The 12,029-nt window shown below is 48.1% G+C and overlaps 1 protein-coding gene across 1 annotated transcript in view; it reads left to right on the forward strand.

Annotated features, from left to right (window-relative positions):
* The window catches only part of LIN28B (lin-28 homolog B), a 239,243-nt gene that overhangs the window by 138,310 nt on the left and 88,904 nt on the right, over window positions 1-12,029 (forward strand). Inside the window, exon 4 of the mRNA XM_063917047.1 lies at window positions 11,678-11,862. Coding sequence (XP_063773117.1) covers window positions 11,678-11,862 — 185 coding nt within the window. The remainder of the gene's footprint in view (window positions 1-11,677; window positions 11,863-12,029) is intronic.

The raw sequence follows: 12,029 nt of genomic DNA on the forward strand, positions 1-12,029 counted from the left end.
ATAAACGCGGGACAGAAGCCCGCCGCTGAGGGGGCAGGGCTTCTTCCTCAGCACTCACCAGCGCCATTTTCTCTCCACAGCTCCGCTGAGAGGAAGCTCCCCAGGCTTTCCCCTGCAGAATCACGGTAGAAGAGGGTAAAAAGAGAGGGGGGGCACATAAATTTGGCGCAAAAACAGTATATACAGCAACTACTGGGTTAACACTAAGTTACTGTGCGATTCCTGGGTCATATAGCGCTGGGGTGTGTGCTGGTATACTCTCTCTCTCTGTCTCTCCAAAAGGCCTTGTGGGGGAACTGTCTTCAAATAGAGCATCCACTGTGTGTGTGTGTGTGTGTGGTGTGTCGGTATGCTTGTGTCGGCATGTTTGACGAGGAAGGCTATGTGGAAGCAGAGCGGGAACAAATGAATGTGGGGTCGCCGCCGACGGCACCGACACCCGATTGGATGGATATGTGGAAGGTTTTAAACGATAATGTTAATTCCTTGCATAAAAGATTGGATAAAGCTGAAGCCTTGGGACAGTCAGGGTCTCAACCCATGCCTGATCCTATGTCGCAGAGGCCGTCAGGGTCTCAGAAGCGCCCACTATCCCAAATTGTTGACACAGATATCGACACGGATTCTGACTCCAGTGTCGATGGCGATGATGCAAAGTTACAGCCTAAAATGGCTAAAGCCATCCGTTACATGATTATAGCAATGAAAGATGTGTTACACATCACAGAGGAAACCCCAGTCCCTGACAAGAGAGTTTGTGTATGGGGGAAAAAAGCCAAGAGGTGACCTTTCCCCCTTCACATGAGTTAAACGAGTTACGTGAAAAGGCTTGGGAATCTCCAGATAGGAAACTGCAGATTTCCAAACGGATGCTTATGGCGTATCCCTTCCCGCCAACGGACAGGCTACGCTGGGAAGCCTCCCCTAGGGTGGACAAAGCTCTAACACGCTTATCCAAGAAGGTAGCCCTGCCGTCACAGGATACGGCCACCCTAAAGGATGCTGCTGATAGAAAGCAGGAGGGTATCCTGAAGTCCATTTATACACATTTAGGTACCTTACTAAGGCCGGCGATTGCGTCGGCCTGGATGTGTAGTGCGGTAGCAGCATGGACAGATACCTTATCTGAGGAACTTGATACCTTGGATAAGGATACTATATTACTAACCCTGGGGCATATAAAAGACGCTGTCCTATATATGAGAGATGCTCAAAGAGACATTAGCCTACTGGGCTCTAGAATAAATGCAATGTCGATTTCTGCCAGAAGGGTCCTGTGGACTCTGCAATGGACAGGCGATGCCGACTCAAAAAGGCACATGGAGGTTTTACCTTACAAGGGTGAGGAATTGTTTGGGGACGGTCTCTCGGACCTGGTCTCCACAGCTACGGCTGGAAAGTCAAATTTTTTGCCATATGTTTCCTCACAGCCTAAGAAAGCACCGTATTACCAAATGCAGTCCTTTCGATCACAGAAAGGCAAGAAAGTCCGAGGTGCGTCCTTTCTTGCCAGAGGCAGGGGTAGAGGAAAGAAGCTGCACAATACAGCTAGTTCCCAGGAACAGAAGTCCTCCCCGGCTTCCACTAAATCCACCGCATGACGCTGGGGCTCCACAGGCGGAGCTAGGCCCGGTGGGGGCGCGTCTCCGAAATTTCAGCCACAAGTGGGTTCACTCCCAGGTGGATCCCTGGGCTATAGAGATCGTGTCTCAGGGATACAAGCTGGAATTCGAAGAGATGCCCCCTCACCGTTACCTTAAATCGGCCCTGCCAGCTTCCCCCTTAGAGAGGGAAATAGTGTTAGCTGCAATTCACAAATTGTATCTTAAGCAGGTGGTGGTAAAGGTTCCCCTCCAACAGGGAAGGGGTTACTATTCGACCATGTTTATGATACCGAAACCGGACGGTTCGGTCAGACCCATATTGAATTTAAAATCCCTGAACATATACCTGAAAAGGTTCAAGTTCAAAATGGAATCGTTCAGAGCGGTCATCGCAAGCCTGGAAGGGGGGGATTTTATGGTGTCTCTGGACATATAGGATGCATACCTTCATGTCCCCATTTATCCACCTCATCAGACGTACCTCAGATTTGTGGTACAGGATTGTCATTACCAATTCCAGACGTTGCCGTTTGGTCTCTCAACGGCACCGAGAATATTTACCAAGGTAATGGTGGAAATGATGGTGCTCCTGTGGAAGCAAGTGGTCACAATTATCCCATACTTGGACGATCTCCTCATAAAGGCGAGGTCCAGAGAGCAGTTACTGATCAGCGTTACAACAGCACGGCTGGATTCTGAATATTCCAAAGTCGCAGCTGATTCCTACGACGCGTCTGCCCTTCCTGGGTATGATTCTGGACACAGACCAGAAGAAGGTTTTTCTCCCGACGGAGAAGGCTCAGGAACTCATGACACTAGTCAGAGACCTCTTAAAACCAAAACAGGTGTCGGTGCATCACTGCACGCGAGTCCTGGGAAAGATGGTGGCATTGTATGAGGCCATTCCCTTTGGCAGGATCCATGCGAGGACCTTTCAATGGGATCTGTTGGACAAGTGGTCCGGATCACATCTACAGATGCATCGACTGATCACCCTATCCCCCAGGGCCAGGGTGCCTTTGCTGTGGTGACTGCAGAGTGCTCACCTTCTCGAAGGCCGCAGATTCGGCATTCAGGACTGGGTCCTGGTGACCACGGATGCAAGCCTCCGAGGGTGGGGGGCAGTCACACAGGGAAGAAATTTCCAAGGGGTGTGGTCAAGTCAGGAGACTTGCCTTCACATCAATATCCTGGAACTAAGGGCCATATACAACGCCCTAAGTCAAGCGGAGAACCTGCTTCGCGACCAATCGGTGCTGATTCATTCAGACAACATCACCGCAGTGGCTCATGTAAACCGCCAAGGCGGCACAAGGAGCAGGGTGGCGATGGCGGAAGCCACCAGAATTCTTTGCTGGGCGGAGAATCACGTAAGAGCACTTTCAGCAGTGTTCATTCCGGGAGTGGACAACTGGGAAGCAGACTTCCTCAGCAGGCACGACCTCCACCCGGGAGAGTGGGGACTTCATCAAGAAGTCTACGTGCAGATTGCAGGTCGGTGGGAACTGCCACAGGTGGACATGATGGCATCCCGCCTCAACAAAAAGCTACAGAGGTATTGCGCCAGGTCAAGAGAGCCTCAGGCGATAGCTGTAGACGCACTAGTGACACCGTGGGTGTTCCAGACGGTTTATGTATTTCCTCCTCTTCCTCTCATACCCAAGGTGCTGAGAATCATAAGAAAAAGAGGAGTGAGGACAATACTCGTTGTTCCGGATTGGCCAAGAAGGACTTGGTATCCAGAGCTGCAAGAAATGCTCACAGAGGACCCATGGCCTCTGCCTCTAAGACAGGACCTGTTGCAACAGGGACCCTGTCTGTTCCAAGACTTACCGCGGCTGCGTTTGACGGCATGGCGGTTGAACGCCGGATCCTAGCAGAAAAAGGCATTCCGGATGAGGTCATTCCTACGCTGATAAAGGCTAGGAAGGACGTGACAGCTAAACATTATCACCGTATATGGCGAAAATATGTTGCTTGGTGTGAGGCCAGGAAGGCCCCTACGGAGGAATTCCAGCTGGGCCGGTTCCTTCACTTCCTACAGTCGGGAGTGACTTTGGGCCTAAAATTGGGTTCCATTAAGGTCCAGATTTCGGCCCTATCCATTTTCTTTCAAAAAGAACTGGCTTCTCTTCCTGAAGTCCAGACGTTTGTAAAGGGAGTGCTGCATATTCAGCCTCCTTTTGTGCCTCCAGTGGCACCTTGGGATCTTAACATGGTGTTGAGTTTCCTGAAGTCACACTGGTTTGAGCCACTCAAAACCGTGGAGTTAAAATTTCTCACCTGGAAGGTGGTCATGCTATTAGCCTTGGCTTCAGCTAGGCGTGTGTCAGAATTAGCGGCTTTGTCGCATAAAAGCCCCTATCTGGTTTTCCATATGGACAGGGCAGAATTGCGGACCCGTCCGCAATTTCTGCCGAAAGTGGTGTCATCCTTTCATATGAACCAACCTATTGTGGTGCCTGTGGCTACTCGTGACTTGGAGGATTCCGAGTTACTAGATGTGGTCAGGGCTTTGAAGGTTTATGTAGCCAGAACGGCTAGAGTCAGGAAAACTGAGTCGCTGTTTATCCTGTATGCACCCAACAAGCTGGGTGCTCCTGCTTCAAAGCAAACTATTGCTCGCTGGATCTGTAACACGATTCAGCAAGCTCATTCTGCGGCTGGATTGCGCTTCCAAAATCGGTAAAAGCCCACTCCACAAGGAAGGTGGGCTCTTCCTGGGCGGCTGCCCGAGGGGTCTCGGCATTACAGCTTTGCCGAGCGGCTACTTGGTCAGGTTCAAACACTTTTGCAAAGTTTTACAAGTTTGATACCCTGGCTGAGGAGGACCTCGTGTTTGCTCATTCGGTGCTGCAGAGTCATCCGCACTCTCCCGCCCGTTTGGGAGCTTTGGTATAATCCCCATGGTCCTTATGGAGTCCCCAGCATCCACTAGGACGTTAGAGAAAATAAGATTTTACTTACCGGTAAATCTATTTCTCGTAGTCCGTAGTGGATGCTGGGCGCCCGTCCCAAGTGCGGACTTCTTCTGCAATACTTGTATATAGTTATTGCTTAATTAAGGGTTATGTTGGTTGCATCAGGGTTGATCTGATGCTCCGTTGTTGTTCATACTGTTAACTGGGTAAGTTTATCACAAGTTATACGGTGTGATTGGTGTGGCTGGTATGAGTCTTGCCCTGGATTCCAAAATCCTTTCCTTGTACTGTCAGCTCTTCCGGGCACAGTTTCTTTAACTGAGGTCTGGAGGAATGACATAGAGGGAGGAGCCAGAGCACACCAGTATCCAAATTCTTTCTTAAAGTGCCCAGTCTCCTGCGGAGCCCGTCTATTCCCCATGCTCCTTACGGAGTCCCCAGCATCCACTACGGACTACGAGAAATAGATTTACCGGTAAGTAAAATCTTATTTTTAGCCGCTCTTATCTTTTTTTTGCTTTTTTTTGTTACAGTCCTTAGTGTTGAAATGACTCCGCATTCCCGGCAGATTTGTATTTTCTCTATCGTCCTAGTGGATGCTGGGGTTCCTGAAAGGACCATGGGGAATAGCGGCTCCGCAGGAGACAGGGCACAAAAGTAAAGCTTTTCCGATCAGGTGGTGTGCACTGGCTCCTCCCCCCATGACCCCCCTCCACACTCCAGTTAGATTTTTGTGCCCGGCCGAGAAGGGTGCAATTCTAGGTGGCTCTCCTAAAGAGCTGCTTAGAGAAAGTTTAGCTTAGGTTTTTTATTTTACAGTGAGTCCTGCTGGCAACAGGATCACTGCAACGAGGGACTGAGGGGAGAAGAAGTGAACTCACCTGCGTGCAGGATGGATTGGCTTCTTGGCTACTGGACATCAGCTCCAGAGGGACGATCACAGGTACAGCCTGGATGGTCACCGGAGCCGCGCCGCCGGCCCCCTTGCAGATGCTGAAGTTAGAAGAGGTCCAGAATCGGCGGCTGAAGACTCTGACAGTCTTCTAAAGGTAGCGCACAGCACTGCAGCTGTGCGCCATTTTCCTCTCAGCACACTTCACACGCTGTCACTGAGGGTGCAGGGCGCTGGGGGGGGGCGCCCTGGGAGGCAAATGTAAACCTATATACTGGCTAAAAATACCTCACATATAGCCCCCAGAGGCTATATGGAGATATTTAACCCCTGCCAAACTTCACTAAAGAGCGGGAGACGAGCCCGCCGGAAAAGGGGCGGGGCCTATCTCCTCAGCACACAGCGCCATTTTTTCTCTCACAGAAAGGCTGGAGAGAAGGCTCCCAGGCTCTCCCCTGCACTGCACTACAGAAACAGGGTTTAAACAGAGAGGGGGGCACTAATTGGCGATATAAATATATATATAAAGATGCTATTAGGGAGAAACACTTATATAAGGTTGTCCCTATGTAATTATAGCGTTTTTTGGTGTGTGCTGGCAAACTCTCCCTCTGTCTCTCCAAAGGGCTAGTGGGGTCCTGTCCTCTGTCAGAGCATTCCAGGTGTGTGTGCTGTGTGTCGGTACGTGTGTGTCGACATGTATGAGGACGATGTTGGAGGAGGCGGAGAAATTGCCTGTAATGGTGATGTCACTCTCTAGGGAGTCGACACCGGAATGGATGGCTTATTTAGGGAATTACGTGAAAATGTCAACACGCTGCAAGGTCGGTTGACGACATGAGACGGCCGACAAACAATTAGTACCGGTCCAGGCGTCTCAGAAACACCGTCAGGGGTTTTTAAAAAAAAAAAAACGCCCATTTACCTCAGTCGGTCGACACAGACACAGACACGGACACTGAATCCAGTGTCGACGGTGAATAAACAAACGTATTCCTCATTAGGGCCACACGTTAAGGGCAATGAAGGAGGTGTTACATATTTCTGATACTACAAGTACCACAAAAAAGGGTATTATGTGGGAGTGAAAAAACTACCTGTAGTTTTTCCTGAATCAGATAAAATAAAATGAAGTGTGTGATGATGCGTGGGTTTACCCCGATAGCAAATATTGGCGTTATACCCTTTCCCGCCAGAAGTTAGGGCGCGTTGGGAAACACCCCTTAGGGTGGATAAGGCGCTCACACGCTTATCAAGTGGCGTTACCGTCTCCAGATACGGCCGCCCTCAAGGAGCCAGCTGATAGGCAGCTGGAAAAATATCCTAAAAAGTATATACACACATACGGTGGTTATACTGCGACCAGCGATCGCCATCAGCCTGGAGATGCAGTGCTGGGTTGGCTTGGTCGAATTCCCTGACTAAAAATATTTTATTGATATAGAGCATTTAATAGGATGCATTCTATATATATGTATGCGAGATGCACAGAGGGATATTTGCACTCTGGCATCAAGATAAGTGCGTTGTCCATATCTCCCAGAAGATGTCATGGACACGACAGTGGTCAGGTGATACAGATCCCATACGGCACATGGAAGTATTGCCGTATAAAGGGAAGGAGTTATTTGGGGTCGGTCCATCGGACCTGGGGGCCACGGCTACAGCTGGGAAATCCAACCTTTTTACCCCAAGTTACATCTCAGCAGAAAAAGACACTGTCTTTTCAGCCTCAATCCTTCCGTTTCCCATGTGGGCAAGCGGGCAAAAGGTCAGTCATATCTGCCCAGACATAGAGGAAAGGGAAGTAGACTGCAGCAGGCAGCCCCTTCCCAGGAAAAGAAGCCCTCCACCGCGTCTGCCAAGTCCTCAGCGTGACGCTGGGGCCGTGCAAGCGGACTCAGGTGAGGTGGGGGGTTAGTCTCAAGAGTCTCAGCGCGCAGTGGGATCACTCGCAAGTTGACCCCTAGATCGTACAAGTATTATCCCAGGGGTACAGATTGGAGAGTCGAGACATTTTTTCCTCGCAGGTTCCTGAAGCCTGCTTTACCAACGGCTCCCTCCGACAGGGAGGCAGTATTGGGAAAAAATTCACAAGCTGTATTTCCAGCAGGTGATAATCAAAGTACCCCTCCTACAACAAGGAAAAGGGTATTAGTCTTCCACACTATATTGTGGTACTGAAGCCAGACGGCTTGGTGAGACATAGTCTAAATCTGAAATCTTTGAACACTTACATAAAAAGGTTCAAATCAAGATGGAGTCACTCAGAGCAGTGATAGAGAACCGGAAAAAAGGGGACTATATGGTGTCCCTGGACATCAAGGATTACCTCCATGTCCAAATTTGCCCTTCTCAACAAGGGTACCTCTGGTTCGTGATACAGAACTGTCAATATCAGTTTCAGACGCTGCCGTTGAATTATCCACGGCACCCCGGGCCTTTACCAAGGTAATGGCCGAAAAGATGATTCTTAAAAGAAGAAAGGCATCTTAATTATCCCTTACTTGGACGATATCCTGAAAGGGGCAAGTTTCCAGAGAACAGTTGGAGGTCGGAAAAGAACTATCTAAAGTAGTTCTACGACAGCACGAGTGGATTCTAAATATTCCAAAAATCGCAGCTGTTTTCCGATGATACGTCTGCTGTTCCTAGGAATGATTCTGGGCATAGTCCAGAAAGAGGTATTTCTCCTGGAGGGGAAAGCCAGGAAGTTATCCGACCTAGTCAGAAACCTCCTAAAACCAGGCCAAGTATCAGTGCATCAATGCACAGGAGTCCTGGGAAAAATGGTGGCTTCTTACGAAGCGATTCCATTCGGCAGATCTCACGCAAAAACTTTTCAGGGGGATTTGCGGGACGAATGGTCCGGATCGCATCTTCAGATGCATCAGCGGATAACCCTGTCTCCAAGGACAAGGGTGTCTCTTCTGTGGGGGCTGCAGAGTGCTCATCTTCTAGAGGGCAGCACATTCAGCATTCAGGACTGTGTTCTGGTGACCACGGATGCCAGTCTGAGAGGCTGGGGAACAGTCACACAGGGAAGAAATTTCCAAGGAAGTGTGGTCAAGTCTGGAGATTTCTCTCCACATGAATATACTGGAGCTAAGGGCAATTTACGATGCTCTGAGCCTAGGAAGACCTCTGCTTCAAAGTCAACCGGTGCTGATCCAGTAGGACATCATCATGGCAGTCGCCCACGTAAACAGACGGGGCGGCACAAGAAGCAGGAGGGCAATGACAGCAAGGATTCTTCGCTGGGCGAAAAATCATGTGATAACACTGTCAGCAGTGTTCATTCCGGGAGTGGACAACTAGGAAGATTTCCTCAGCATAAATGAATTCCACCCGGAAAAGTGGGAACTTCATCTGGAAGTTTCCACATGTTTGTAAACCGTTGGGAAAGACCAAAGGTGGTTATGATGGCGTCCCACATGAAGCGCCAGGTCTAGAGACCCTCAGGCAATAGCTGGGACGCTCTGGTAACACCGTGGGTGTACCAGTCGGTGTATGTGTTCCCTCCTCTGCCTTTCATACCCAGTGTATGGAGAATGATAGGAAGGAGAGGAGTAAGAACTATACTCGTGGCTCCGGTTTGGCCAAGAAGAACTTGGTACCCGGAACTTCAAGAGATACTAGAAAGGATCTTGATTCAGCAAGAATCATGTCTGTTCCATGACTTACCGCAGCCGCGTTGACGGGTGAACGCCGGATCCTAAGGGAAAAAGGCATTCCGGAAGAGGTCATCCCTACCCTGGTCAGAGCCAGGAAGGAGGTGACCGCACAACATTATCACTGCTTAGGTGAAAATGTGTTCCATGGTGTGAGGCCAGGAAGGCTCCACGGAAGAATTTCAACTAGGTTAATTCCTACATTTCCTGCAAACAGGAGTGTATATGGGTCTCAAATTGGGGTCCATTAAGGTTCAAATTTCGACCGGTCGATTTTCTTCCAGAAAGAAATTGGCTTCAGTTTCTGAAGTCCAGAAGTTGTTAAGGGAGTACTGCATATACAACCCCCTTTTGATGTCTCCAGTGGCACTGGGCGATCTCAACGTAGTTTGGGATTCCTAAAATCACATTGGTTTAAACAACTCAAATCTGTGGATTTGATATATCTCACATGGAAAGCGACCATGCTGTTGGTCCTGGCCTCGGCCAGGCGAGTGTCAGAATTGGCGGCTTTATCTCAAAAAGCCATATCTGATTGTCCATTCGGACAGAGCAAAGCTGTGGACTCGTCCCCAGTTTCTCCCTAAGGTGGTGTCAGCGTTTCACCTGAACCAGCTTATTGTGGTACCTGCGGCTACTAGGGACTTGGAGGACTCCAAGTTGCTGGATGTTGTCAGGGCCCTGAAAATATAGTTTCCAGGTCGGCTGGAGTCAGGAAATCTGACTTGCTGTTTATCCTGTATGCACCCAACAAGCTGGGTGCTCCTGCTTCTAAGCAGACTATTGCTCGTTGGATTTGTAGTACAATTCAGCTTGCACATTCTGTGGCAGGCTTGCCACAGCAAAAAATATGTAAATGCCCATTCCACAAGGAAGGTGGGCTCATCTTGGGCGGCTGCCCGAGGGGTCTCGGCATTACAACTCTGCCGAGCAGCTACGTGGTCGGGGGAGAACACGTTTGTAAAATTCTACAAATTTGATACCCTGGCAAAAAGAGGACCTGGAGTTCTCTCATTCGGTGCTGCAGAGTCATCCGCACTCTCCCGCCCGTTTGGGAGCTTTGGTATAATCCCCATGGTCCTTTCAGGAACCCCAGCATCCACTAGGACGATAGAGAAAATAAGAATTTACTTACCGATAATTCTATTTCTCGGAGTCCGTAGTGGATGCTGGGCGCCCATCCCAAGTGCGGATTATTCTGCAATACTTGTACATAGTTATTGTTACAAAAATCGGGTTATTGTTGTAGGAAGCCGTCTTTCAGAGGCTCCTTTTGTTATCATACTGTTAACTGGGTTTAGATCACAAGTTGTACGGTGTGATTGGTGTGGCTGGTATGAGTCTTACCCGGGATTCAAAATTCCTCCCTTATTGTGTACGCTCGTCCGGGCACAGTACCTAACTGGAGTCTGGAGGGGGGTCATGGGGGGAGGAGCCAGTGCACACCACCTGATCGGAAAAGCTTTACTTTTGTGCCCTGTCTCCTGCGGAGCCGCTATTCCCCATGGTCCTTTCAGGAACCCCAGCATCCACTACGGACTCCGAGAAATAGAATTATCGGTAAGTAAATTCTTATTTTTTAAATGCTTGCCTTTTCTTGCCCATAAGTTCCTTTATTTTTTTGTTAAGCCACATCGGTTTATGATTTTTATTCCTCTTTTTGCTGCTCGTAGGAACAAATTTGAGAGTATTTTTAGCTAGCAGTGATTTTAATGCATCCCATTTTTTCCGTAGTATTTTTTCCTAGAAACAAACGTTCCCATTCAATATCCCTTAAAGCTTCCCTCATATTTTCAAAGTTGGCTTTGCTAAAGTTAAGAGCCCTAGTTGAGCCAGTATAGGACTGTTTATGAAAACTGATATTGAATGTGACCATATTGTGGTCGCTGTTTCCTATGGGCTCCCCTACTATAATACCTGATACCAATTCCCCATTGTCTGTTAATACCCGGTCTAAGCTTGCATTGTGCCTGGGTGGGTTCCTAATTAGTTGAACTAATTATCATTTAGTGCAGAGGTTCTCAAACTCGGTCCTCGGGGGCACACACAGTGCATGTTTTGCAGGTAACCCAGCAGGTGCACAGGTGTATTAATTACTCACTGACACATTTTAAAAGGTCTACAGGTGGAGCTAATTATTTCGCTTGCGATTCTGTGAGGAGACCTGCAAATGCACTGTGTGTGCCCCCGAGGACCGAGTTTGAGAACCTCTGATTTAGTGTGTTTAAAATCATATTACCCCTAGCAGTGTCGCATGAATCGTTTTTCCAGTTTATCTCTGGATAGTTATAATCTCCCATCACTACTATGTCACCTACTCTTGCTGCTCTTCCAATTTGCTTCAGTAACAATGCCTCATCAGATAAAATGAATGACAAAGGAGAATAAAGTAGTGTAACATTAAACTGACATTAGATATGCACCTGAGAAAAAATGAGAACTCTTAATTATTTATTTTGTTTTTCTTTTGCAAATAATTAACTAGTTATGGACAGTAATCTGGTTGGACTTTCCCAGTGTGTAAGTAAATTCTTATCTTTTTGACTATATTTGTGCACTTAATATTTATGAATATATTATTTGTTTCAGAGCAAACTTTTTATGGAAGGTTTTAGAAGTCTGAAAGAAGGAGAACCAGTAGAGTTTACCTTTAAGAAATCTTCCAAAGGCCTTGAGTCATTACGGGTAACGGGCCCAGGTGGGAATCCCTGCATAGGAAGTGAAAGAAGAACCAAGGGAAAAATAGTTCCTAAAAGAAAACCAAAAGGAGATCGGCAAGTATATTTATTTCCTTTTAAGCACTTTCTGGAAAAACAGTGATGCGGGTCTAAATTGGAGGCATGGTATTGGTTTACTCTCAAAGGTTGAATTCCGATAACAATTTACAAAGCTGTTTCCCCATTCAGAAAAATTCAACATTCCAAACTTCCCATAGTGACAA

This window comes from Pseudophryne corroboree, chromosome 4, assembly GCF_028390025.1.
Source record: "Pseudophryne corroboree isolate aPseCor3 chromosome 4, aPseCor3.hap2, whole genome shotgun sequence".
Taxonomy (NCBI): Eukaryota; Metazoa; Chordata; class Amphibia; order Anura; family Myobatrachidae; genus Pseudophryne; species Pseudophryne corroboree.